This window comes from Chlorocebus sabaeus, chromosome 21 (assembly GCF_047675955.1).
Source record: "Chlorocebus sabaeus isolate Y175 chromosome 21, mChlSab1.0.hap1, whole genome shotgun sequence".
Lineage (NCBI taxonomy): Eukaryota > Metazoa > Chordata > Mammalia > Primates > Cercopithecidae > Chlorocebus > Chlorocebus sabaeus.
The window spans coordinates 22020431-22047078 of NC_132924.1; the positions used below are offsets into that span (position 1 = coordinate 22020431).

At 39.7% G+C, this 26648-nt stretch overlaps 2 protein-coding genes across 2 annotated transcripts in view; one reads left to right on the plus strand and one right to left on the minus strand.

Moving 5' to 3' along the window:
* Positions 1-3393: 3393 nt before the first annotated feature.
* RALA (RAS like proto-oncogene A) overlaps positions 3394-26648 on the minus strand; it is an 86384-nt gene continuing 63129 nt past the window's right edge. The window contains exons 2-5 of the mRNA XM_007981551.3: positions 25345-25495; positions 21551-21759; positions 15339-15513; positions 3394-5371 (exon numbers count right to left, since the gene is read on the minus strand). Coding sequence (XP_007979742.1) covers positions 5249-5371; positions 15339-15513; positions 21551-21759; positions 25345-25458 — 621 coding nt within the window. The 5' untranslated portion in view covers positions 25459-25495 and the 3' untranslated portion in view covers positions 3394-5248. The remainder of the gene's footprint in view (positions 5372-15338; positions 15514-21550; positions 21760-25344; positions 25496-26648) is intronic.
* On the plus strand, positions 9147-10035 carry LOC119618237 (large ribosomal subunit protein eL6). The gene has a single exon (XM_037988188.2). The coding sequence runs from the start codon at positions 9168-9170 to the stop codon at positions 10032-10034; it is 867 nt and encodes a 288-aa protein (XP_037844116.2). The 5' UTR covers positions 9147-9167; the 3' UTR covers position 10035.

A 26648-nucleotide genomic window follows, 5' to 3' on the forward strand; every position in this document is an offset into this window, starting at 1 on the left:
AACTTGGAAAAGTAAGTGGGAAGAGCGTGGAATTAGAAGACTGATGACTTGGCTGGATGTGGTGGCTTATGCCTCTAGTCTCAGCTACTCAGGAGGCTGAAGTAGGAGGATCACTAGAGTTCAGGAGGTCGAGGCTGCAGTGAGCTATGATCATGCCACTGCATTCCAGCCTGGGCAACAGAGTGAGACCCTGTCTCTAAAAAAAAAAAAAAAAGACAAAGATGACAGATGCTTTTTTTTTTTTTTTTCGATGGGGTCTCACTTTGTTGCCCAGGCTAGTCTGGAACTCCTGGGCTCAAGTGATCCTCATATCTCACCCTCCATAGGCATAAGCCACCACGCCTTTCTTTTTCTTTTTCCTTTTTTAATTGAAGCTCTGCATTCTAATTTTGGTTCTTATGTTACTCCTGTGATCTTGCGCAAAGTATCTTTCTTCTGATCTGTAAACTGAGGGAACGGCTTTTAAGGTGCCGTTTAGGCCAACTTCTAGGATTCTAGGAAAACCATCTAAATATCTACCCATTGAATCCGTTGAATCTGACATTCTTTTTTGTTGTTGTTGTTTTTGAAATGGAGTCTCGCTCTATCACCCAGGCTGGAGTGCAGTGGCGCAATCTCTGCCCACAGCCAACCTCCACCTCCCAGGTTCAAGCAATTCTCTTGCCTCAGGCTCCCAAGTAGCTGGGATTACAAGTGTGCACCACCGCGCCCGACTGATTTTTGTAATTTTAGTAGAGACAAGGTTTCACCATGTTGGCTAGGCTGGTCTCAAACTCCTGACTTTCGGTGATCCACCCGCTTTGGCCTCCCAAAGTGCTGGGATTACAGGTGGGAGCCACCATGCCCAGCCCAATCTGGCATTCTTTACAAAGACCAGTCCATAAACAAATAAAACAGCTGGCATGTGATGATGCAGCTCTCAGGGCTGTAACCTGAAATCCACTTCCCATCCTTCAGAGACGAGTTGCCTGTCAGCAGAGGCTCAGAAGTTAGCTCTCATACCTGCTTCCAATTCAACAAGCACAAAAACTGTCTTTAGGAATATTTTCTAAGTACTATCTGCTTGCAAGCACCTAAATGCTTTTCTGCTTATTTTCCTTGGGGCTTTTGATGCGAGCAACCTTTTATCAGATATCTGACAGTTTTTCTATCAGATTAGCCTTGCAAAATTTCATGTGTCTCATATTCTCTCTTAAACAGATGTTAACTGTTCCTCCACCCTCTCCCCATCCCCATCAATGGTGTCTGGGTCCTGATCGAGAATAGATGACCAAACCTCACTTCCTCCCCATTTGCCATGTATCCACAGGCATTGTCTATAGTAGCTACATGCAGAACTGCTAGAGTAGAGGACTAAAACAATTTTGCAGTTAAAAAAATATGGGAGGAAAGCTCTGGGCTGCCAAAGGAATGCTGCCTTTTTACTGATATTATGGAAAAAGCAGAGTCAGGCCTGGCTCCACAGCTGAGCTCTGCACAAGGTTTTGCCACTTGGCTCTTGATCCTCTTAGCAACCAGGCTGCAAGCACAAGAAGCCTCTTTCCCATTCACACAGCAACATCTGCAAGCTTTCAGTCATTCAACAGGCTGCAGCCCTGGGGAAATCTCGGGTGTTTCCTACTTTAGTATAGGCAATAACTAACTGTAATCTGAGCTCCATTCTGTTGCTTCTCCACTGTGCAGTGACTAATAAGAGCATGGACTCAGAGCCAGACTACTTTGCTTCCAATCTCAGTTAATAATGACCAGTTCTGTGGCCTTGGGCAAGTTATTCAAATTCTCTATGCCTCAGTTCCAACATCTGCAAAATAAGGGTTAATGGCACTATCTACCTCATTAAGTATTAAATTTAGATATACAAAAATAAAGTATCTTGCATGTCAGGTGTACTGTTTGCTAATATTATATGGATTGACGATCATTAAGAAATAGGGGGCCTAGTTCAGCATAAGGAGAATGAGATAAACTCTAATCTTTTTGAAACTTCACTTCCTCTCCTTATACATGGGGTACTTTCTTCAGTATGAATCTCTGCAATTGTCCCTTATGCCTGTTTGTCCTTCACCTGCATATTCCCAGCCGAACCCAGAGCAGGCAGTTCATCAAAATCTATTGAATATTAGAGGCACAAAGACCTCTACTGACCTGCCATTCTTGACTTTCGACACCAAAGGAGGGTTTTTTTTTGTTTTTTGTTTTTAAAATACAGTTGTGGTCTCACTTTGTCCCTGATGGCTGGATTGAAGTGACTTGATCATAGCTCACTGCTGCCTCAATATCCTGGGCTCAATCGATCCTCCTGCCTCAGCCTCCCTGGTAGCTGGGATTACAGGCACATGTCAGTATGCCTGGCTAATTTTTTGATTTTTTTGTAGAGATGAGGTCTCACCATGTTGCCCAGGCTAGTCTTCAACTCTTGGGCTCAAGCAATCTGCCCACTACGGCCTCCCAAAATGCTGGGATTACAGACTTCGCCTAAAGGAGACTTCTAACACTGGATTACTCTGAAACCTCTACAGAAATTTTAGTAAATGCTTTGATAGCTTAAGGTAGTAATACAAAGTTGCCAAATGTTTACGTTCTCACAAAATTTTGAGACACGACTTTCTAACTCATTCAGGTGAGCAAGACCATGTCCGGCTAATTTTTTAATTTTTTTTGTAAACGGGGCTATGTTGTCCAGGCTGGTCTCAAACTCCTGGGCTCAAGCAATCCTCCTGCCTTGGCCTCTCAAAGCGCTGGAATTACAGGTGTGAGCCACGGTGCCCAACCAGAGCACAGTATTTAACATCATACTCCATATTGGAGTTAAGAATGTGTACACACAGTGAGATTTAAAATTATGCCAATTATAACTTAAATGTGCTCATTCTAGCACTGCTTATGAAAGTTATGCAATTAAAATGAACTGGATTTTGAAAGGTTGTGCTCAATATTGGGCCAGATTGTTTCTAACTTGCAGGCTATTCGACAGTTAATAGGCCACGCTTCCCTCCAGACATCAAACGTTGGCCCAAAGCTTGGTGAAATGGTACAGGGTGTCATTCCTCCCACAATTTGTAAATTGTCTCTGGGGGTCATTCTGATCAGAAAATGAATATAAAGCTGTCACCTATCCATTCTAGAGTTTGGAGCATTCTAAAAGTAATGTACACATTTGTCATTTCATGACCGCATGGAACATCTTCCATGCAGTTGTACACGAGTCCCTCCATTTCTGAGCCTTGATTAAATCTTAGCAATGCTGACACTATTACTTAGGAAATCTGGCATTACACAAAAGAAGTCTCCAAACTGAGAGCTCAAAAGATGTAGTTGTTTGGTAAAAACACCCGCGTTGATACATCTGAATATTACATGTTATATTGTAAACATCAAGTAACACCACAAACATTTTAAAAAAGGAAGTTTATTGGTCTTTAAATGGCTCAAATTGCAAATAAACAAATCGGGTAGTGGCATCAGCCTAAGACACGTGATGCATCTTTGTCAGTTGGCTTCATAGCACCTCAGTACCCAGGAGAGGAAAGGTCTCAAAGAAAAGTCACAATGTTAGTGGTTAGGACCCCTGGTTAAATAAGACTGCAATGAGTACACATGGAGATTGCTGGGCCCGCTGGCCAGTGTTACATTGGTAACTTGAATTCCGCACATGGCACAGCCTATGAGAAATACGAAATGAAAGATGTACATCTCACACCCTTTAAGGACAAATATTTAACATGAGAAGCTGGATGTAATATCTGAAGAGTGAGTTCCTAACTTTACATACACACCTGTTACCTGGAATGCCTGAACACATCTTTGACCTGTTGAAATTAGGACTGAGAAAAAAGAAAAAAATACTTTGTTGAATCAACTGTCCTAGCCCCACTGCAAAGAGGGGGGAAAAAATCTGACAGTGGCGTATTTCTGACTGAAATTATGTCCCCAAGTAGTGTGCCAGAATTCTTCCAGCAGGAACACCACACAATGGTGACACAGCCTAATGTGTGGTGTGTGCAACACGTTTTCTGCACTATACCCAGGTTTGACGGCTTGATGTTAACTTCTGAAAATGTAGCTAGTGTTCTTCATTATACATGAACAGACAAGAATTACTACTAATAATTCCTGTATCGAATTGTAACTTCATGAGTATAAATTTAGAAACGAACAGATGGTAAGCATGAATATTTTCCCGAAGTGTTCTAGTGCAAAATGCATTAGCACTACTGACACTTTCTTCCTGTGCCCTGCTCCCAGATTAAAAACTTAACACTTACATGCTCACCACTGGCAGAAAGTGATTTCCAGGGACCAGCATCTTCAAGAAGAGGAGGGTTCATTCAAACATAACGTGCTGAATCCTCGCAGTTGAAAATTATCTTACAAGTATAGGCTGGCCCTTCACTTAAAATGACCTTGCAGTTTATTAAAAGTGATCAAAGAGCTCTGGAATCTTATTTTCAAGAACCAGAGTATGGCACACATTTTAAATTTGGACAGACTCCTAGCAGACAGTTACTTCTCAAGAATTTTCTATACAAAAGCTGTACTCCATGCTAGGCATATATTTTCTCACCAGTACACACGGGGCAGTGGACCCCTCGTGTCAGTAACACACCCAGAATGATATAACCGGGTATTTTTCAGTTTCTAAATTAAGGCATATTCAAAAAATTCCATGTACAAGTTTACACCACTTTTCTAAGTTACTCACCAGGTAACTAAAGCAGATTCACAGATGAATTACTCTCAGTTTAACTATATGCAACAACCATGCCAATAACTTTTCTTCTAAATTTTGCATAATAATGGTTAAAAAAAGTGGTACAGTTTAACTATCATCTTCACAACTGTCATTTTTCAAGGCAGAAGACCAAGACATTTTAAAATGATATAAAATTTAAGCTTTATAATAAACACCAGAGGAAGTCGCCTTTCCTCCCACTCCCCACCCCCATCTCACCTCTTTATTTAATATTTCAAGAAAGACTGCCGAGAAACACAAGCTCACACGCTACATTCAGGACCATGATAAATGTAGGCAATTATGAAATAAGTTGAACTTTGCTTCTTGGTGAAGCCACATTAATTTCTTTTTTAAGTAAATTTGACTTTCATTGCAGTTCCAATTCATGCTTTTAGTGATATACAACAATTTCCAAAATGTTAAAGTAATTTCAGTCAATTAAGCCTTCAATGGCAATGCTTATAAATTATATTTATTAGTATGGTCAAGATAAGAAAGGAGTTTGGGCTTTGATTATAAAATGCAGCATCTTTCTCTGATTCTCTTGGCTAAACTTTTCCTCTTCTTTTTTCCATTCTTTTCTTTGCTGTCTTCCATCTTTCTCGCTCGAATTTCTCTCATTAAATCAAAAAATACCTAGAAAGAAAAAAAAATAGGATCAATAAAGCAAACAGATATATGAACTTAGTACTTCTCCAAATCACAGCAGTAAACTTTGGGGATAAGAGAAGTATAAATATTTAAGAGCTCTTGTTTGGGAGTAGAGAGCGGAAAGCATACAACTAAAGGCTGATTCTCCCAGTATCTTGAAAAAAGGAGGAAACTAGGAAGTTTTCTGAATTATACTTTATGGTAAAAATGTTCATATGTAATAAAACCTGATCTTTCTGTTCCAGTTTTTGAGACGAAAATCTATCAAGTGCTACAAGGTGACGATAGCCCCAAAGATAAAACTCAATGGATTATACTGAAATACTTTAATAATCAATAAATGTATTTTATTAATTTAACAATATATGCTTAACTTTATATTTAATAATTTGGTATTTCATAACTTGGTTTCCTCAGCTTCATTTCTAAAAATGGAGAAAAAGCTCCATTTTTAGAAATGAAGCTGAAGAAGATGGGTGTATGCTTTATCATCTTGATACCAGGCACTATGAAACAACTTTGTCTGTTACTCTATATGTGCGAATTTATCAGTTTTGGTCTGATGTCTAGGAACCGGTAAATAATGAGACATTAGCATAGTAACTAAAAAAATTATGAGTATAACAATTCAAAGTTCAATTTCAATAAGAAATTCCTCTGTTCTGTAACACAGAAGGGTCTGGAAGGCTACACACTCACACTCCACATAAACAGCTGAGAGTATATGATAAAAGGAGGAATAACTTTTATGATCACTTTTGAATTCTGGATTTAAAAAATAAGTTTTTACTTATAGAATTACAAAACCCAGTAAGACTAAAGATAAGCAAGAAATATGAAAGCGATAACGAGTGCTGTGAGTAAAGTGTGCATATGTCATGACTGATGTGGCCTTTCCTAACGCATCTCTGAAAAAAGCAACATACAGAATAGCAGATAGAGCACTACCTGTGTGTGTGTGTAGGGTAGGAGTACACCTGTATTTGTTTGCCCTTGGACAAAGAACAATGAAATAATAAACCAAACCCTAATAATCAATTTTATTTTCAAGAAGAAGGGAGGAGGGTACAAGGAAGAGTGAGGCATCTCTGAGTATATCTTGTTATAGAATTTCTACTTTAGAGACACAGGTGGTTTACATACTCAAAAATAAAATTAGGCCGGGGCAGTGACTCATGCCTGTAATCTCAGCACTCTCGGAGGCCAAGGCGGGCAGATCACCTGAGGTCAGGAGTTCTAGAATACCCTGGCCAACATGGCAAAACACTATCTCTACTAAAAATACAAAAATTAGCTGGGTGTGGTGGAGGGCACCTGTAATCCCAGCTACTCGGGAGGCTGAGGCACAAGAATTGCTTGAAACCGGGAGGTGGAGGTTGCACTGAGCCAAGATCGTGCCACTGCATTCCTGCCTGGGTGACAGAGCAAGACTTAGTCTCAAAAAAACAAATAAAAAAATAAAATAGCAAATCCTAAAAATTGAAAATCAAATTTAAACAAGTAAGACTAGGCGGGCATGGTGGCTCACGCCTAAAATCCAGCACTCTGGGAGGCTGAGGTGGGTAAGATCACCTGAGGTCAGGAGTTCAAGACCAGCCTGGCCAACATACAGAAACCTCATCTCTTCTAAAAATACAAAAAATTAGCCAGGTATGGTGGCATATGCCTGTAATCCCAGCTACTAGAGAGGCTGAGGCAGATCACTTGAATTCAGGAGGTGAAGGTTGCAGTGAGCTGAGATCATGCCACTAAACTCCAGCCTGGGCAACAGAGTGAGATTCCATTTCAAAAACAAACAAACAAACAAACAAAAACACAAACAAGTAAGACTGACTATATTCCAAGATGGTGACACAGTCATACAGAGGAATTATTTCAAAGGTCTACAAGACATAGCATAGAAAGTACCTATTTTAGAATAGATGCTAAGGATAAAAATAGAAACAAAATTCCAACAAAACAATACAAAGACAAATCTTAAACTTTTTTTTTTTTTTTGAGAGACTCTCTGTTGCCCAGGCTGGAGTGCAATGACGTGATATCAGCTCACTGCAATCTCCGCCCCCTGGGTTCAAGAGATTCTTCTGCCTCAGCCTCCCGAGTAGTTGGGATTACAGATGTGCGCCACCATGCCCGGCTAATTTTTGTATTTTTGGTAGAGACAGGGTTTTGCCATGTTGGCCAGGCTGGTCTCAAACTCCTGACCTCAGGTGACCTGCCTGCCTCAGCCTCTGAATGTGCTGGGATTATAGACGTGAGCCACCACACCCAGCCAAACTTTATTTTGTAGTTTGTTTGTGACAGCAATGTTGCTCTTTTGGAACTATTTTATATACACTGAAGACTAATGCAAGGGAGGAATTATGTTAATGTAATTTAGGAACCAAGATTTTCAGCGTAAGAGAAAAGATATAAATACAAAATCAAAGATGTAAACATTTATAATGTTAAATTTGAATTGGAAATAACAACATGATCACATTTTTTTTCTTTTAATAATACCTATTTCCTAGCACTATTCACTAAAAAAATGACAACACAATAGCAGCAAGCAAATTAAGTAACTATGCTGTGGCTGCTAAAAACCATTCCTCCTAAACAGAACCTGAGTTCCTCAGATGAATGGCTGATTTCTGATCTGCAGCAAGAAGCGTAAAATTTAAGTCAGAAAGCAAGGAAACTACCAGAGATGAATGGACTGAGTCAAATGGACATACGACCAACATGAAGGAGCATAAATGGTTAAAGGGAAAAACTGAGCATAAAACACACACACACACACACACACACACACACACACAGTACGCAACAGAATGAAACACAACGATGACATAAAACCCATGAATTCCTGCCCCGACTGGTTGTGATTCTATTTCCCCAGAGACTAGGAATTTCAGAAGACCTCTTGAAAGTCTCTGGTTAACTAGCTAGGACAGGAGGTCTCAATTCTAACTAAATGTAATCATTGGAATACTCCCAGTATTGCTTTCTAATGCAGACAAATCACTATGAAAAGGAAACTGGATGAAGGTTTAATTTCTGATGTTATTTTCAATTGAATTTTGTCTGTTTAACTGACACATATTCACAAAGTATACCGTGATGTTTTGATACATATAATGTACAGTGATAAGACCAGGGTAATTAGCACAGCCATCATCTTAGCCATTTATTATTTGTGTTGGGAACATTTATTATCCTCCTTTCAGGTTATTTGAAACTATATATTATTGTTAAGTATAGTCATCTACAGTAGTGTAGTACACCAGAGCTCATTCCTCATATCTAGCTGTAATTCTGTATAATTTAACAAACCTCTACCTATCCCTCCCATTCTCGCCTCTAGTATTCTGTTCTATTTTTTACTTCTATGAGATCAACTTTTCTAAGCTTTTACATATGAATGAGAACATGCAGTGTTTAACTGCCTGTTCCTGGCTTATTTCACTTAATTTTCTCCAGTTCTATCCATATTGCCTTGAATGACAGGATTTCATCCTTTTAAATGGTTGAATAGTATTCTATAGTGTGTATATATCATATTTTCTTTATCCATTCATCTGTTGTTGGCACTTGGGTTAGTTCCGTATCTTGGCTATTGTGAACAGTGCTGTAACAAACAAATGTCATTAATAGGAAAACGGCTGTATTATGGAAAAGTCTAACCATGGAATACTTTGTGGTTTCGAAAGGAATGTGGATACATCTATATGCGGTGACATGGAAGAGTTATAAGATTTGTCATAAAATTTTAAAAGCAGTCTCTTTCCCATCTTGCAAGATGGCGGGTGAAAAAGTTGAGAAGCCAGATACTAAAGAAAAGAAACCCGAAACCAAGAAGGCTGATGCTGGTGGCAAGGTGAAAAAGGGTAACCTCAAGGCTAAGAAGCCCAAGAAGGGGAAGCCCCATTGCAGCCGCAACCCTGTCCTTGTCAGAGGAATTGGCAGGTATTCCCGATCTGCCATGTATTCCAGAAAGGCCATGTACAAGAGGAAGTACTCAGCCGCTAAATCCAAGGTTGAAAAGAAAAAGAAGGAGAAGGTTCTTGCAACTCTTACAAAACCAGTTGGTGGTGACAAGAACGGCGGTACCCGGGTGGTTAAACTTCGCAAAATGCCTAGATATTATCCTACTGAAGATGTGCCTCGAAAGCTGTTGAGCCACGGCAAAAAACCCTTCAGTCAGCACGTGAGAAAACTGCGAGCCAGCATTACCCCTGGGACCATTCTGATCATCCTCACTGGACGCCACAGGGGCAAGAGGGTGGTTTTCCTGAAGCAGCTGGCCAGTGGCTTGTTACTTGTGACTGGACCTCTGGTCCTCAATCGAGTTCCTCTACGAAGAACACACCAGAAATTTGTCATTGCCACCTCAACCAAAATCGATATCAGCAATGTCAAAATCCCAAAACATCTTACTGATGCTTACTTCAAAAAGAAGCAGCTGCGGAAGCCCAGACACCAGGAAGGTGAGATCTTCGACACAGAAAAAGAGAAATACGAGATTACAGAGCAGCGCAAGGTTGATCAGAAAGCTGTGGACTCACAAATTCTACCAAAAATCAAAGCTGTTCCTCAGCTCCAGGGCTACCTGCGATCTGTGTTTGCCCTGACGAATGGAATTTATCCTCACAAATTGGTGTTCTAAATGTCTTAAGAACCTCATTAAATAGCTAAGTACAAAAAAAAAAAAAAAAAAAAAAAAAAAAAAAAAAAAAATTTTAAAAGCACACCACAGAAATATGCACTATATATACAGATATAAAATATATTATGTGTGTGTATAAATATGCACAAATCCTATTAATACAGGGGGAAAAACAAGCAAATGCAAACTTTCCCTTAGAGATGTGTATGCCTGCTTTTAACGTCTGGAAAGACACACCCGTGTTAGCACTGGCTACTGAAAGGCAGGGGAAGGGAATGAAATATGGGAGAAAAGTGACTCATTTTTCCTCCTTATGTTTCTGTATTATGAATTTTTCTTTATATAATAAGCATGTATCCATGTATTACTTGTACAATGAAAAAACCCAAATATCTTTTCCAAAAAATACAGTGTATTTCTACCAACATTCTTCCCTCAACATAAAACTGATTCTCTTGACATAATAAATCACACTCCCCCTTTGGACATCTGTTAATATTTGCTCAACTTCTTTCTGTTCTGTCAGAATGTTCCTTAAAATCAAGAGCAACCTTGGAGTCGTGAATTAAGAACCAGAGCATTTAGCTAGGATACTAACAAGGTCATTGAATGAATCCAGTGAGTACACAAGTAGGTTTGCCCAGATGTTCCTCGAGCCTTGGGGTGATTCCTCTGTGACAAGCATGGCCTCCTGAGACATGCCATGCCCCATCTCTGGTGGCTATGACACTTCTTCATAAGTAGATTTTAAATCTGCATCTTTGAAACTTCCACCTAATGGTCTATTTGGCCTCCAGATGAGGATAAGGCACGAGCCAATGATCTTACAGAGAGCTAGCATTTGTTCTGCGACAAAGCACAACATGTCACAATTTAATAAAAGGGAATAACACTTCCTATTCCTGAAAATTTGTGATCAGGCTTCTAGTAGTGGATGACATAAGAAATGGGAGATACACTAGCTATTCCAACCATTGTTTTGTTTTGTTTTTGAGATAGGGTCTAGCTCCATTACCCAGGCTAGAGGGTAGTGGTGTGATCTCAGTTTACTGTAGCCTCCGCCTCCCAGGCTCAAGCAATCCTCCTGTCTCAGCCTCCCAAGTAACTGGGACTACAGAGACATTCGCCACCACACCTGGCTAATTTTTGTATTTTTTGTAGAGATAGGGTTTTGCCATGTTGCCCAGGCTGGTCTCGAACTCCTGAGCTCAAGTAATCTGCCTGCCTCAGCCTACCAGAGTGCAGGGATTATAGGTGTGAGCCACCGCACCTGGCCCCAACCATTTTTCTGAGTAAAACAGTGAGGAAAGAATGTGAGCATGTCATAACCAGAGTTGGCCAGACCCAGAGGCTGCAGATGCCACCACAAACCCCATGACCTTGAGCCAGTTATGTAATCTTCCCACACCTCAGCTTCCTCGTCTAAAAAGTGAGCATCGGAAGAGTATCTATGCCTCAACCAATTAAGGATTAAATGGTTGGTACTTATCACAGTGCCTGGCTCTTATAAGTACAAACAAATATTAGCTTTTCTGATTATTAGATTATTTCCTCAGGAGAACAACCACGAAGACAAGTATAACCTAATCCCGGAAATTGAATAGTTGCTGCAAATGCCTTTTACGTAGCCACTGAGGTATTTTATCTGGTAGCCACTCTGCAGGATGTAGCAGTACACGAAATTACATTCTTCAGTATGGATTTCCACCTCACTTTACAAGCAGCCTCGTTTAATGTAATTCTGTTTTGGACAGGTGACCACTGACTGCAGACTGTATTATCTGAAACTGGCCACAGCAATGCTTCCTATGTGCTTTTCCAGAATCCTGCCACTTTTCATCAAGAGGTGAAGTCTACTGCCCTTCCTTCTCAACCTAGGTGAGACTTTGTGACTACCTCCAACCTGTAGAATGAGGTAGAAATAGTGCTGCGTAACTTCAGAGACTATGTCATAAAAGGCTGTAAGGTTTTTGCCTGGTTGTTCTTCTCTTGTGACACTTGCCCTTGGAGACTCTGCCCACTGTGCTGTGAGGAAGCCTAAACTAGCACATGTGGAAAAGGCCACATGGAGAAGCCCACCTGGAGAGGAACTGAGGCATCCTTGGATAACAGCCAGCATTATCTGGCTGAGCCAGACATGTGCGAACAAGCCTTCAGAACCTAAGTTTAGGTATTTCCAGTGCCTAGACTTGAAGCTTTCAGCTGAGGCAGCAGACACTGTGGAGCAGAGCCAAGCCATTTCCACTGTGCCCTGTTCAAATTCTTGGCCACAGAATGTATAAGCAGAATAAATGACTGTTTTACCCAGAAAGGTTTTGGGGTGTACTTTGTTATACAGCCATAGTAACTAAAACAGTCTTATACTTTCATTTTTTTGAAAAAGTGATACAGTCGTACCTCAGTATCTGTGGGGGATTGGTTCCAGGATGCCTGCGGATACCACAATCTGTACCTACTCAAGTCCCGCAGCTGGCCCTGCGGAACCCATGGATACAAAAAGCCAGCCCTCCGCATATGCAGGTTTCACATCCTGCTGTATTCTGTCTGTATCTAGTTGTAGACGCAGAGCCCAATGACATGGAGGGCAGACTGCATCTGTGAAAAAAAATCTGCGCAGCTGAAATCGGTGTTGAGGGCCAAGTGTCCATGAATATGGCAAAAAGTTCACAAGGGTATTTACAGTGAAAAGTGCATAAACTGTGAGTTAATTCTCTGGAGACAACCACAGGTACCAGAGTCTTACATATCCTTATGATGTGTACATAGATAATGTGTATGTATGTGTGTTTAAAACACATGGCAGCAAGCTACAGACCCCACTCTGTACTTTGTTTCACTTACTTTATAATTGAAGATCATTTGATATCAGCACATTTAGTTCTATCTTCATTTCTTTTTAATGGTTGGGCAATACTCCATTATTTAAACCAGTCCATTATTGAACACTTGGATATTTCCAGTCTTTTGCTTCTAAAACTAATGCTTCACTGACTACTACTGAACATACATGTATGCGTGAGTGCATAATTTGTTCTGTATAATACATTTTTAGCACTTAAATTGTTGGGTCATAATTCTGATGGATATCACAAAACTGTCCTTCCACCAAAATGAGAGGTTCCTATTTTTCTATACTCTTGCCGACAGTATATTCTATTCTCAACCTCTTTGCTTTTTTTCTCCCAAAGTGACGGGTAAAAAAAGGACATTCCACTATATTTTTAAGTTGTACTTCCCTTTTTATAAGAGACCGAACCTCTCTTCCAGTTTAAAGGCCATTTGTGTTTCCTTTCTACGACATGCCTGTTGCTGTTTTTGGGCCATTTTTCCTAGGTTTTTGGTCTTTCTCTCACTGTCCGTAAGAGCTGTGCTAATGCAGACACCATACTTCCCAGGGCCTCTGATGCCAACAGATGATCACCACAAGGACTGTTACAATACAGCTTTCTATCTTGAACTGCCAGTGGCTGCATGTCTTCCCCATTCCCCTTAGGTTTAAATAGTTTTTATAGTGTGTTCTACAACCTACTCGAGACATCAATTAGGAAAGTATATATATGCTATGAGAATGTTCAATGTTGCCTTTTAAAACCTCAAACACCCTCAATTTTAAAATATATTTTCATTAGTACTTTAAAAATATTTGCCCTACATATTGTCTCTTCAAATCTATAATTTTCTAATGACTTACTATAGGTCAGGCACAGGCTGGGGCATTTTACATATGTGATTTCATTTCATCTTTACAATAATCCTATGAAGCAGGTATTCTTGTTCCCATTTCCACACGGAAGCCAACTGAAATACCCAAGCCCTACTTACTGTGTTCAGAAACCGTGGTTTCCAGGAAACTATGAAAGGGCATGCTATGGACTGAATGCTTGTGTCACCCCAAAATTCATATACTGAAACCCTAATTCCTTATATGATGACAATAAGAGATGGGGCCTTTGGGTGGTAATTATGTCACTAGGGTAGGGTTTTCATAATGGAATTAGTATCCTTCTAAGAATGAGGAGAGCTATCTCTCTCTCTCTGTCATGTGAGGATACAGCAGGAAGGTATAAGGAAATCCTGCAAATCAGGAAGAAAGCCCTCTCCAGAATCATATTGTCTAAGACCTTGATCTTAGACTTACCAGCCTCCAGAACTGTGGGAAATAACTTTGTTATTTAAGCAAAACACACACACACACACACACATACACACACACACACTTGCTCTAGCCCCAACCTTAGAAAAAACTAGTATCCTGAATAAAAATCTGTAGTACTCACTTTGTACAGATATGTTAGACCTAAAGGAATCTGACAATGTGCTAAAAAGTTAGTAAGTTTAAGACAGCAATGATACTGTCTTAAGACCTACAGCAAAATGACGGAACAAATCTTGAACTTTTTTTTTAACCTAGTACTTTCTGGATCAGGGTTATAAATCTACAGGCACACGCAGCACTTGCTACAAGTGTAAATTCTCAGGCCCCATTCCAGACCAAATGAATCCAGATCTCTGGGGATAAGACCCAAGAATGTGTGTTTATCAAGATTTACTGGCAGTTCTTTTGCCTATTAGAGCTTGAGTGGCCTAGATACTTGCAGGCTAAAGAGAGACCACACTTGGAGGCCTTTAAGATCCTGTGCTACCTCAGCCCAGTGGACAGTCTTTCTAGATACTGGACCTGGTCTAGGGTAGTGGGATGAAATGTACTTGCCGGCGTTCCACATCTGGTCTTCAGGAAGGGCCACTCTGAACAAAGTGAGAAGACAAGAAAGGAGGGCAGAGGGTTTCCTTTTCTTTCTTTCTCTTTCAGGAGAAAACAAAGGTTGAGGGTGGGGAGCGGAGAGTGGCAGGAGAGATTTTAAAACAATCTTATCTGGGGGCTTCTTCATCTTGGGTGGTATCCTTATTTTTAAGAACTTAAGTGGGGTTGGGTAGGCGTCAGGTCAGAGGTAAGAACGCTCAGTGCTGGAATCTTGGGACTCACACAATTCCTTCTAAATTATTCAAAGACTCAGTAGGATAAGGGGGGAAAAAGGTCAAGAATGCCATCAGTGCTAAAAAAAAAAAAAAAAAAAACAAGGTACATTTAGCTGCAGTGTCTTGTGTTTTAACGTCTCTTGGGAAGCTAAGGAGAAGGTGAACTATAATTCCTAACATGTATCTGAGCATTCAGGGATGATACAAATCAACATACTTTAAATCTCTATTTGAAAGTTTCATAGACTCTCCAGACAAAAGAGAGCCAAGTTAAAGCAAACCAACCTATTTTAACATGACGCAGTAGTAAAGAGAGTCACGTGTTACCTTGTCAACATTAGCTCGTGTTTTAGCAGATGTTTCCACGTAGTTAACATTCCACTGCTCAGCTCTGTTTTTTGCCTCTTCTACAGAAACCTGCCTTTTATCTTCTAAATCTGATTTGTTACCAACCAGTAGAAAGGGAACATTCTCATCTTCTTTTACCCTTAAAATCTGCTCCCTGGATAAGAGAAAATGAAAAAGAAATAATAACATTATAAGGATAGTACAGAAAGTTCTTGTTTACCCTGTATCTAGTTTTCCCTATTGTTAACATCTTCTACTACTATGGTACACGAATCACAATTAAAGAACCAATACTGATACAGTATTAGCAACTAAGGTCCAAACTTTATTCAAATGTGCTTGCTTTTTGCCTGACATCCTTTTTCTGTTCCAGGATCCCATCCAGGTTGCCACATGACATTGAATTTCGTCATGTCTCTTTAGCCTCGAGTTGGCCATGGTAGTTCTCAGACTTTCCTTGTTTTTGATGACCTTGATAGTTTTAAGGACTGCTGGCAGGCAGTTTGTTGAATGTCTCTCAACTGGGATTTGTCAGATGTTTTTCTCATGATTAAACCAGGGTTATTGGTTCTTGGGAGGAAGATAACAAGAGCCTGCTATTCTTATTGCATCATATCAAGGGTGCTGCCAACTGTTTTTTAAAACCCAAATGTGCCAGAAATTACTGGAAGTCAGACCTCGAGCATAAATTTTGCATTGAGAGGTAAGTTATCCACTGTGAAAGTGTCATCAACTTTAAAGTACCATGGTTCTGCTCTTCCTAGTCATGTAAGTCTGAGCAAAGTACTTCTTACCTCAGTTTCCTCATCTATAAAATGGAGCTAACAATGATACATTCCTTATAAAGTTGCTATGAGGGTTAAATGTGAAGTGCTTATAACTGCATGGAACAGCGTAAATATTAAAAAAATGTTATCTCATTAATCTACTGGAAGAAATGTTTTCTTATAAAATCAACAAACAAAAGGAAATCTGTAAGATTTAGGTTCACTAATTTGCTACCTTAAAAATGCCTCTCCTTTGAAATTATTAAGAGCTGTTGAAGCTATAGGAACATAAGTACAATCAGCCCTCTGTATCCACAGACTAAACTAACTGCAAATAAAAAATATCTTTTAAAACCCCCAAAACAGCCAGGTGCAGTGGCTCATACCTGTAAACCCAGCACTTTGGGAGGCTGAGGCAGGAGGATTGCTTGAGGCTAGGAGTTCAATACCAGCCCAGGCAACATAGTGAGACCCCATATCTATAAAGAATAGAAAAAAAAAATTGGCTGGGTGTAGTAGTGTGCACCTGTAGTCCTAGCTACTCAGGAAGATCACTTGAGCCCAGGAATTTAAGGCTGCAGTGAGCCACGATTACATCACTGTACTCTAGCCTGGATGACAGAGTAAGACCCTGTCTCAAAAAAAAAAAAATCAAAAACCAAAAAAATGCCACAACAAAAAGTAAAACAAAATTAAAATGCAGAATAACAACTATTTACCTACCAATTACACTGTATTAGCTATTAAAAATAATCTAGAGATGACTTAATATACATGGGAGGATGTGCACAGGCTATCTGCAAATACCACACCATTTTATAGAAGAGACTTGAATATCCATGGATGCTGGTATCCACAAGGGGTCCTGGAACCAATCCCCCCCCAGCCCATATTGAGGGATGACTATATTTTACAATAAGAGAAAATGAGAAAATTAAAGGGATATTAGAATGGCAAATCAGCAAAGTACACTTGGTTTTGCAGGTCTTTTTTTTTTTTTTTTCCTGACACCCAGGCTGGAGTGCAGTGGCATGATCATGGCTTGCTGCAGCCTCAACCTCCTGGACTCAAGCAATTCTCCCACCTCAACTTCCCAAGTAGCACAACTATACCACAGGCACGCACCACCATACCCAGCTAATTTTGTTTTCTTTTTTCCGTAGAGACGGGGTTTCACCGTGTCGTCCAGACTGGTCTTGAACGCCTGAGCTCAAGTGATCTGTCTGCCTCGACCTCCCAAAGTGCTGGGATTACTGCAGTGAGCCACTGCACCTGGCTGCAGGCATTCTATAGTGATCCTTGAGAAATTGGGAAAAACTTTCTTCCCTTATTTTCTGATTATTCCATTCTGTGCTTCTTAGACAATGTTTCCTAAATACCACCACCACACTACTACCACTAACATTTTACTCAGTGTTCACAATGTGCCAAACACCGCTTTCAGGACTTTACATATTTTCTCATTTAATCCTTACCTAAACCTATGAAGTTAGTATCATTATTATTCTTGTCCTACAGATGAGGAATCTGATACACAGAGAAATTACGTTAACTTGCTCAGAGTCACACTTAAGTAGAACCAGGTCTGAGAAATCCAACTCCAAAGCACACAATGAACTTGTACATTAGATACCACGAGAATACAAAGGCAGACCTCCTGGATTTTAACTCTATGCTATTCCTGACTGTACGACCTGGGGCAAGCCACTTAACCTCCCTGCATTTCAGCTTCTTCATTTATAAATTTGGATGTCGCTTTTTAAAATAAAGTTAAATTTAAGACATCACTGGTTCTCAATCTTATTTTATGGACTCCAAGAAAAAATGCTGGCAATTATAACTGTATGGTGCCATATCATAAGACATAGCCCTGAGAGCTGTTAAAATGTACATTTTATAATCTATGAAATCCAGTAGTATCTACCTCACAGTGTTGTTTGAGAAACTTGTTTATATATGAATGCTTAGAACAGTCTGGCTCCTGGTAAGTGCTGCATGAGTATGAGGTAGTGCTACTACTATTATTACTTCATTCACTTGATTACTCATGATGTAGCAAACGTTCTAATACATTCAACACTCAAAGGAAGTTCTTTGGAACTGAACTCTCAGTTCTTCTAATGTGAATAGACCATAGGCTGCACAGACTATGGGTCACAGAGAAAGTAAACTCCATTCTTCACTGATTTGTATTTGTCTTAAACATCCTTTTAGAAAACTAAATGCCAAATAAGCACGGTATCTGGGTGATGCAGGCTAAGATGTACAACACTACATAGTGCTATGATGCTTCCTACCACTCACATGATTTCTTGCAAAAACTAAGTCAACTTTCACCATGATTACTATTAAATATACGCAGTACTTGTGAAGAGGATTTTGGCCAATCACAATCTTTTTCTAGGGCGTGCTGTGACTTTCTTAACCAGTTTCCTTTGTGAATGAGGACCTGAATGCTGTTCTTCTTCTTCTTCTTTTTTTTTTAAATTATACTTTAAGTTCTAGGGTACATGTGCACAACGTGCAGGTTTGTTACATAGGGATACATGTGCCATGTTGGTTTGCTGCACCCATCAACTCATCATTTACATTAGGTATTTCTCCCAATGCTATCCCTCCCGCAGACCCCCACCCCAAGACAGGCTCAAGTGTGTGATGTGTCCCGCCCTGTGTCCAAGTGTTCTCATTGTTCAGTTCCCACCTATGAGTGAAAACATGCGGTGTTTGGTTTTCTGTCCTTGTGATAGTTTGCTCAGAATGATGGCTTCCAGCATCATCCATGTCCCTGCAAAGGACATGAACTCATCCTTTTTTATAGCTGCATAGTATTCCATGGTGTATATGTGCCACATTTTCTTAATCCAGTCTATCACTGATGGACATTTGGGTTGGTTCCAAGTCTTTGCTATTGCGAGTAGTGCCGCAATAAACATACATGTGCATGTGTCTTCATAGTAGCATGATTTATAATCCTTTGGGTATATACCCAGTAATGGGATCACTGGGTTAAATGGTATTTCTAGTTCTAGATCCTTGAGGAATCATCACACTGTCTTCCACAATGGTTAAACTAATTTACACTCCCACCAACAGTGTAAAAGCATCCCTATTTCTCCACATCCTCTCCAGCATCTGTTGTTTCCTGACTTAATGATCGCCACTGAATGAAGTTGTTAACAACAACTAACCTGCCACTCAGTCTCACCACTTGGAAGGTGAGACTGACTCAGGTGTTTGTAACTCTAGCACCTCTGGTTATATGTGTGTATATACAGTCATTAATTTATTTCTTAATAAATACCTACTAAGCTATTCTGAGTCAGGCGCTGCAGGGAAACCAATGCTGAAAAACTATAGTATGACTGATGCTGGCAGAAACAAGGCTATAGAAAACCTGGACCTACTGGGTTCTGAGGTGAGATGATGTTATTTTTTTTTAGAGTTAATAGATTGGTTTTATTAGCAACTTTCCTGGATGTCAGAGAAAGGTAATCCTATGGTATAAACTTCATATACATTTTGCTTAATACAATACTCCCTTTAAATACAGTTTTAGAGGCTATTACAGAATTTCAGAATAGGGAAGTACAATCTGGTCCAATTTCATTTTGACATAGGAAAGTAAAAACCAAAAGGTAACGGTTTTTGAATCAAAACAAATGTTTACTAAACATGTACTTACTATAGATTATATGCTAGCAACTATGTCATATATAGGTACTGGGGATACTGAGACAGGCAAGGAATGGGTGGTTAAGTGTGATACTGGAGTTGTATCAAGGACAACACATATATAGACAAGGAAGTAATGGATTTTGTGGATCATAGAGATGACCAGGAAGGCTAAAGGGAGGAGCTAATATTTATGCTACTCTTGTAGTTTAGACCACATGGAGTGCCTACTATAACCATTCAGACCTTTTCAAAAAAGTCTTTTATATTGTTGGTGAGTCAGTAGGGTCGTTTTTATTTATGGCAGGGGCACTGGAGGTATGCCATAAGAGTAATGAATCATCCTTATTTTCTGTAATAATAATCGCCCAAGATTCTTGGCATGAAAATACTTTATTCTCCTGAGATACCACTTTGACTTTGGTGACTATGGTGATTAACATTTATTCCATTACTTAGAACACGACTTGCTACATTATAAGCACTCAAATATCTGCTGAATGAATAAGCATTGGCATTTACATAACTTTCAACATGTCTTCCAATTACAAGTTACCAGGGTCTGCCACCCTTTGCATGTCATCATATATGAAATTCCTTCCTCATAGAAACCAACAAACTTTATTTTATAAATAAATCTATACTTCAGAGTTTCTCAATTACCTACTTTTTGTAAAGAATACTCTATTAGAGTAAGTTCTTGAGATTTTCAAGTGTGCATAAAAAGGAATGCTTTGTATAAGCCTTGGTTTAGTTTTTTGCTCAACCACCTGAAATGCCCTCTTTCCTTATATGTGAAAATCCTTCTTTTCTTCAAGCTCATCTACTTCATGAAGGTTTCCCAGTTTCTTTCCCCTCCCAGATCCTCTGTATTAACCACTGCCCATTGTTTCCTACTTTGTCACTAACTTGCTCTTGGTTAAATGCCTTATATATTCATCTAGGCTGTGTGAATCTTGAAAACAGTGGATACATTACATGCTTCTTTTCTGTCCTCCATAATCAAGTAGACACTTAACACAGAAATAAAAATATGTATCACTTAATTAAAGAACACTTGATTTATGCATGTAGTATATGCAAGACCACACAAGAACTCTATGCCAAATTTCTCTTATAGAGGAGTACCTCTTTCCCCTTCACCAAAACCACCTCCTCTAAAACCAAATGGGTTCCAGATTTTGATTAAACAATAAATATTAAAAATATAACAATCTAGTGTGCCCATCTACAGAGATATTATTTCTATTCAAAAATTCATTCATTCTGAAGGTTCCCATGTAATAAGAAAAACAAACAAACAAAATCAGCCTGTGCTATTAGGGCATCTATATTTTGAAGAGGATGGCAAAGTGTCTGCTGAACATTACATAGGTGCTGAGAAACCGTGACTAACAGAGAAAGCTGTAACACCTGGGTAAGCTCCACTATGTGCTCCAAGTATGAACTATTATGGCAGTAGTAGTTTACACTAAAGAGAAATACTTCAGTAACTCATAGAGACTCTGGGTAAGTGAAGCTGTCACAAGATCAAACTCTAATACAGGTGACACTGGGATAGCTGTAAGACTATGCAAAGTATCCTAACCGTGTGTACATAACACAGTAGAGAGAGTCATATACTAATATCAAAAAGGGAATAAACACAATTAGAATAAAAGACTAACAAGTTAGAACCTCTAGTTGTCTACTTGTGTGTGGGGAAGAAATTGTTGTATGGTATGTCACAAGCAACATTACTCTAGGACATACCTGAAGTCAGCTGTAGCTGCAAAGGATTCCATTTCTGTAATAGAGAAAACACAGAGGAACCCCTCCCCGCTTCGGAAGTAGTTGTCTCTAATTGCAGCGTAGTCCTCCTGCCCAGCTGTATCTAAGATATCGATCTGTACTTCCTCCCCATCTAGCACTACCTTCTTCCGATAGCTGTCCGCTTTGGTAGGCTCATAGTCCTCCACAAACTAGAAAAGATAAAAGCACACCAATTTTTTAATTGTTATTTTTACGTTTCAAAACTGCTTATTTTGAAATAATTATACATTCATGTGAAGCTGCCAAAATAGTATAAGAAGAGTTCTGTATACCCTTTGCCCAGATTCCTCCATTGGTAAAAACTACATTAATTTTAATTTTAGACAATCTGTAGGTTTCCTCATTTGCAAAAAGAGAGGGCTGAATTATTACCTCTAGGCTTTTTACAGCTTGAAAACAGCTTTTCTTCCTTAAAACACAATACCTGCAAAAACTATTACACATATATTTTACCAAATTTATAAGAATCTTTTTTCTATGTGACTCTGAATATAAATTTTCATGCTAGAATTGTGGAAATAACTTAAAAGTTAATATTTTGGTAAGCACTGAAAGTATCATTAAATCCTTTCTTTTTCTAAAATGAGCCAAGTCAATAAAGTGATTTATACTACTCAATAAAAGTCAAACCTTAACCTTTGAGACTTCTTCCCAAACTTTTGATTTTTTAAATAGTATAATTAAACAACTTTACATTCCCACTCCTATCGGCAGCCCCATAAATCTCACTTTAATATACCTTGATAAACCAGTATGTAGGTAGGCAGGCAGATAGATGATAAGTACATGTGTATGTACGTAGACAAGGCCTTACTATGTTGCCCAGGCTGGTCTTGAACTCCTGGGCTCAAACAGTCCTACTGCCTCGGTCTCCTAAAGTGTTGGGATCACAGGTGTAAGCCACCATGCCTGGCCTATCTTTTGATATCATTGTTAGCACGTGTTCATTTATACACAGATATTTGTGGGTTTTTTATTAGTTCCTGTAAATATTTTCATTATCTGATATGTTCTTATTTATTTGCTATGACTATATCCTGTCATTAGAATTTAACCCCTCAGAGCAGGGACCTTGCATATGCTACTCATCATTATATCTCTAAAGCCTACAACAGTGCCTGGTATATGGTAGATACTCAATAAATAATTTTTTAAAAAATGGACACAGTGTATTTGTAACTGTAAAAGTTAAATAACATTCCACCACATTTACATGCTATTAATGGGCTTAGTCATTCATTAAAAGTTAGGCATGTGGGCTGGGTGTGGTGGCGCATGCCTGTAATGCCAGCAGTTAGGGAGGCTGAGGTGAGTGGATCACTTGAGCCCAGGAGTTCAAGAGCAGACTGGGCAACATGGCAAAACCCTGTGATATGGTTTGGCTCTGTGTCCCCACCCAAATCTCATGTTGAACTGTAATTCCCAATGTTGGCGGAGGGAACAGGTGGGAGGTGACTGGATCATGGGGGCAGATTTCCCTCATGCTGTTCTCATGATAGTGAATTCTCATGAGATCTGATGGTTTTTGAAGTGTGCACATCTCTCTCTCTCTCCACCCCCACCCCAACATGTGAGGATGTACTTGCTTTCCCTTCACCCTCTGCCACAATTGTAGGTTTCCTGAAGCCTCCTAGTCATGCTTCCTGTTAAGCCTGCGGAACTGTGAGTCAATTAAACCTCTTATCTTCATAAATTACCCCAGTGTCAGGTAATTCTTTATAGTACTGTGAGAACAGATGGATACACCCCATCTCTACAAAAATATACAACAATTAGCTGGGCATAGTGGCATATGCCTGTAGTCTCAACTACTCGGAAGGCTGAAATGGGAGGATTGCTTGAGCCTGGGAGGCAGAGGTTGCAGTGAGCCGAGACTGCACCACCGCAAGGGCGACAGACATTACCTTAAAAAAAAAAAAAAAAAAAAAAAAAAATTTAGGCATGTGAATATTCTTACTTTTGGCTTCCTTATTGTCGAGACCAATTTAAGGATTAGTCTGAGAGAAGATTAGCTCTTAAATAAACAGTATGAAAAACAGAATTGAATTAATAGATCAGTAATTTCATTTAAAGTACCACTTCAATCCTCTCTCCATAAACTTTTTTTTAAAAGAGACAGAGGTTTTGCTCTGTTGTCTAGGCTGGAGTGCAGTGGCACAGTCGTTGCTCACTGTGACCTCCAACGCAAATGATCCTCCTGCCTTAGTCTCCTAAGTAACTAGGAAAACAGGCGTGCAGCACCACACCCAATTAATTTTTAAATATTTTTATAGAGACAGAGTCTCACTTTGTTGCCAGCTGGTTCAAGCTCCTAGGCTCAAGTGATTCTCCTGCCTACGCCTTCCCTAAACTTTTCAATTCGCTCACTAACAAGCGTGGCAACTGATAGATTTAAGGGTTTTATGTATGTGTGTAAAAAGAATGGTGGGACACAGGCAATAGAAAAAGACATGGGGGGTTGGGTGCACTGGCTCACACCTGTAATCCCAGCTCTGGGAGCCCAAGGTGGGAGGATCACGCTGGGCAACAGAGCGAGACCCTGGTCTCTATTTAAAAAAAAATAAAAGGTAAAAAAAGAGATAAAGACATGGGGTGGGAAAAAGTCTGTAGAGGTATTTTTAGTCAAAAGACCAGGTTTAACACTTTGTTGCTCATCACAGGTCACTTTTCTTGGGCAAGTTGGGTAACTCTCTGAGGTTCTGTTTTCACATCTGTAAAATGGGGATACCACCATCTCCCACACAAGATTGTTACGAGGACTAAGTTCTCTGCAACCATAAAACCTGGCTTTTATTGGGAGAAAACAGAAGTGAGGATAAATGCTAACACTGGATTACCAACTCTTACATCATCATTAAGACTTGATAACAGTCCTCCAGGGAAAGACTACATTGCTGTATAGAGGCTACACCTTTACTCAGGGATGATGAAGTCTGATAATGAATACAGGCATACAAATCTGTAACCTGTGTAGCAATTATAAATTTTAGCAACACAGCCTGTTTAATGATGAGGGTAGTGCCATGCCAAACATGCAATAATGACTTTTTCATCAAGTTTATTAAAAATTTTTTTTTTTTTTTTTTTTTTTTTTTTTTTTTGAGACAGAGTCTCGCTCTGTTGCCCAGGCTGGAGTGCAGTGGTGTGATCTCAGCTCACTGCAAGCTCCATCTCCCGGGTTCATGCCATTCTCCTGCCTCAACCTCCTGAGCAGCTGGGACTACAGGTGCCTGCCACGGCGCCCAGCTACTTTTTTGTATTTTTAGTAGAGACGGGGTTTCACCGTGTTAGCCTGGATGGTCTCAATCTCCTGACCTTGTGATCCACCCGTCTTGGCCTCCCAAAGTGCTGGGATTACAGGCATGGTCCACTACGCCTGGCCTAAAAGATACTTTATATATGTTAACCTATTAAGTACTATACCCACCACTTCCATTAATTAAAGGTAGGAATCTCCAATAAAACCTAAAAACAAAAAAGCTAAAGTTAGATTACTAAAAAAAGAGGCACTGCTTTTAGTTTAGTTTTGTGTTTAAAGCATGAGGATTTTAAGGACCATAAGTTCCTGATTTGTAAAATCAAGTCATGTACAGATGGCTCTAAACACAAAAATGAAAAAAAATTATTAACAGTTTCGAGGATTCAAAGAATCCATACAAAATAGCACCAAAACTAAGCCAGGGAAATATTCTCTGAAAGCCTAAACTTTGATCCATTATAAAATTAACACTTACCTCATCGTACATGAACTGTAGAGTCAGAGCTGACTTGCCCACGCCACCACTGCCCACCATGATGACTTTGTGTAAGGCCAAAGAATTCTGACCCTTGGGCTTATTTGCGGCCATCTTGTGTCTCAGTTTTCACCAAAGGATTAAGAAGAATCTAAGAAAGAAAGAGTAAGTGATGCTCAGTACATTCTTCTTCAGAATTCCAGTGTAAGAAAGAGATTACGTCCTTAGAGTTCAATATACTACTTTTCAATCTGTAGTGATTTTAAACAGATGGCAAATGAAGTATGCTCACTTAGGGGAAGAACCATTAACCATTTATCAGAGAATACCATGGCAATAAATCAAGCCTATGACTCAAGGGCATTTCTCTTAAAATAGTTGGGTTTCAGTAATGAGCTATGATCACATGTGAAAATTTCCTAGTATAACTGCATGCTGACAATAATGAGGTATCAGCTGCACTGCAGTATGTCCACATAGACATGAAAGCAGGCTACAGGATCTCTGTTTTCACACTAATTTACACTGGCAATAATTAAAGAGATGTTTCTTCCTTTTTTTTTTTTTTTTTTTTTTTTTGAGACGGAGTCTTGCTCTGTCACTCAGGCTAGAGTGCAGTGGCGTGATCTTGGCTTACTGCAGCCTCCACCTCCCAGGTTCAAGCGATTCTTGTGCCTCAGCCTCCTGAGTAGCTGGGACTACAAGCGTGCACCACCATGCTTGGCTAGCTTTTGCATTTTTAGCAGAGACAGGGTTTCACTATGTTGGCCAGGCTGGTCTCAAACTCCTGGCCTCAAATGATCCGCCTGCCTTGGCCTTGCAAAGTGTTGGGATTACAGGCGTGAGCTACCACGCCCCCAACCAAGATGTTTCTCTTGAGTAAGAAACAAGTGACCAAAAAAAAGACTGCTAATGTGTTTACTACATCATGCCTCACATTAAGGACCTCATTGAGATGCTTACTTAATGCTATTTTATAGAAGAAGACACCCCATCCCAAAAACTTGGTGGTAGAATTATAAACAGAATACAACACTGTATACCCCAACTAACAGATTACTGGAACATTTGTTTCTTGGGGTGGATGGCCAATCTAACTTAAATGCTTGGATCTAGCATGCCTTCACTTTTCTCAGAGCATGCACTGTTTAATACATTTTGACATTCAGTGTGGAGAGGCCAGGTTTTTACAGAAGTTGTAGTGGGGATGTGCACTAATGGCATCCAGTTACCTCTGGCCACGCTTACTTAGCCTTAGAAAAAATCCTGTGAGGCCACAACAAACACTCTGAATGTGTGTGCAG

Excerpts from the sequence above, each read along its gene's own strand:
- LOC119618237 (XM_037988188.2), top strand. The coding sequence starts at position 9,168 with ATGGCGGGTGAAAAAGTTGAGAAGCCAGATACTAAAGAAAAGAAACCC.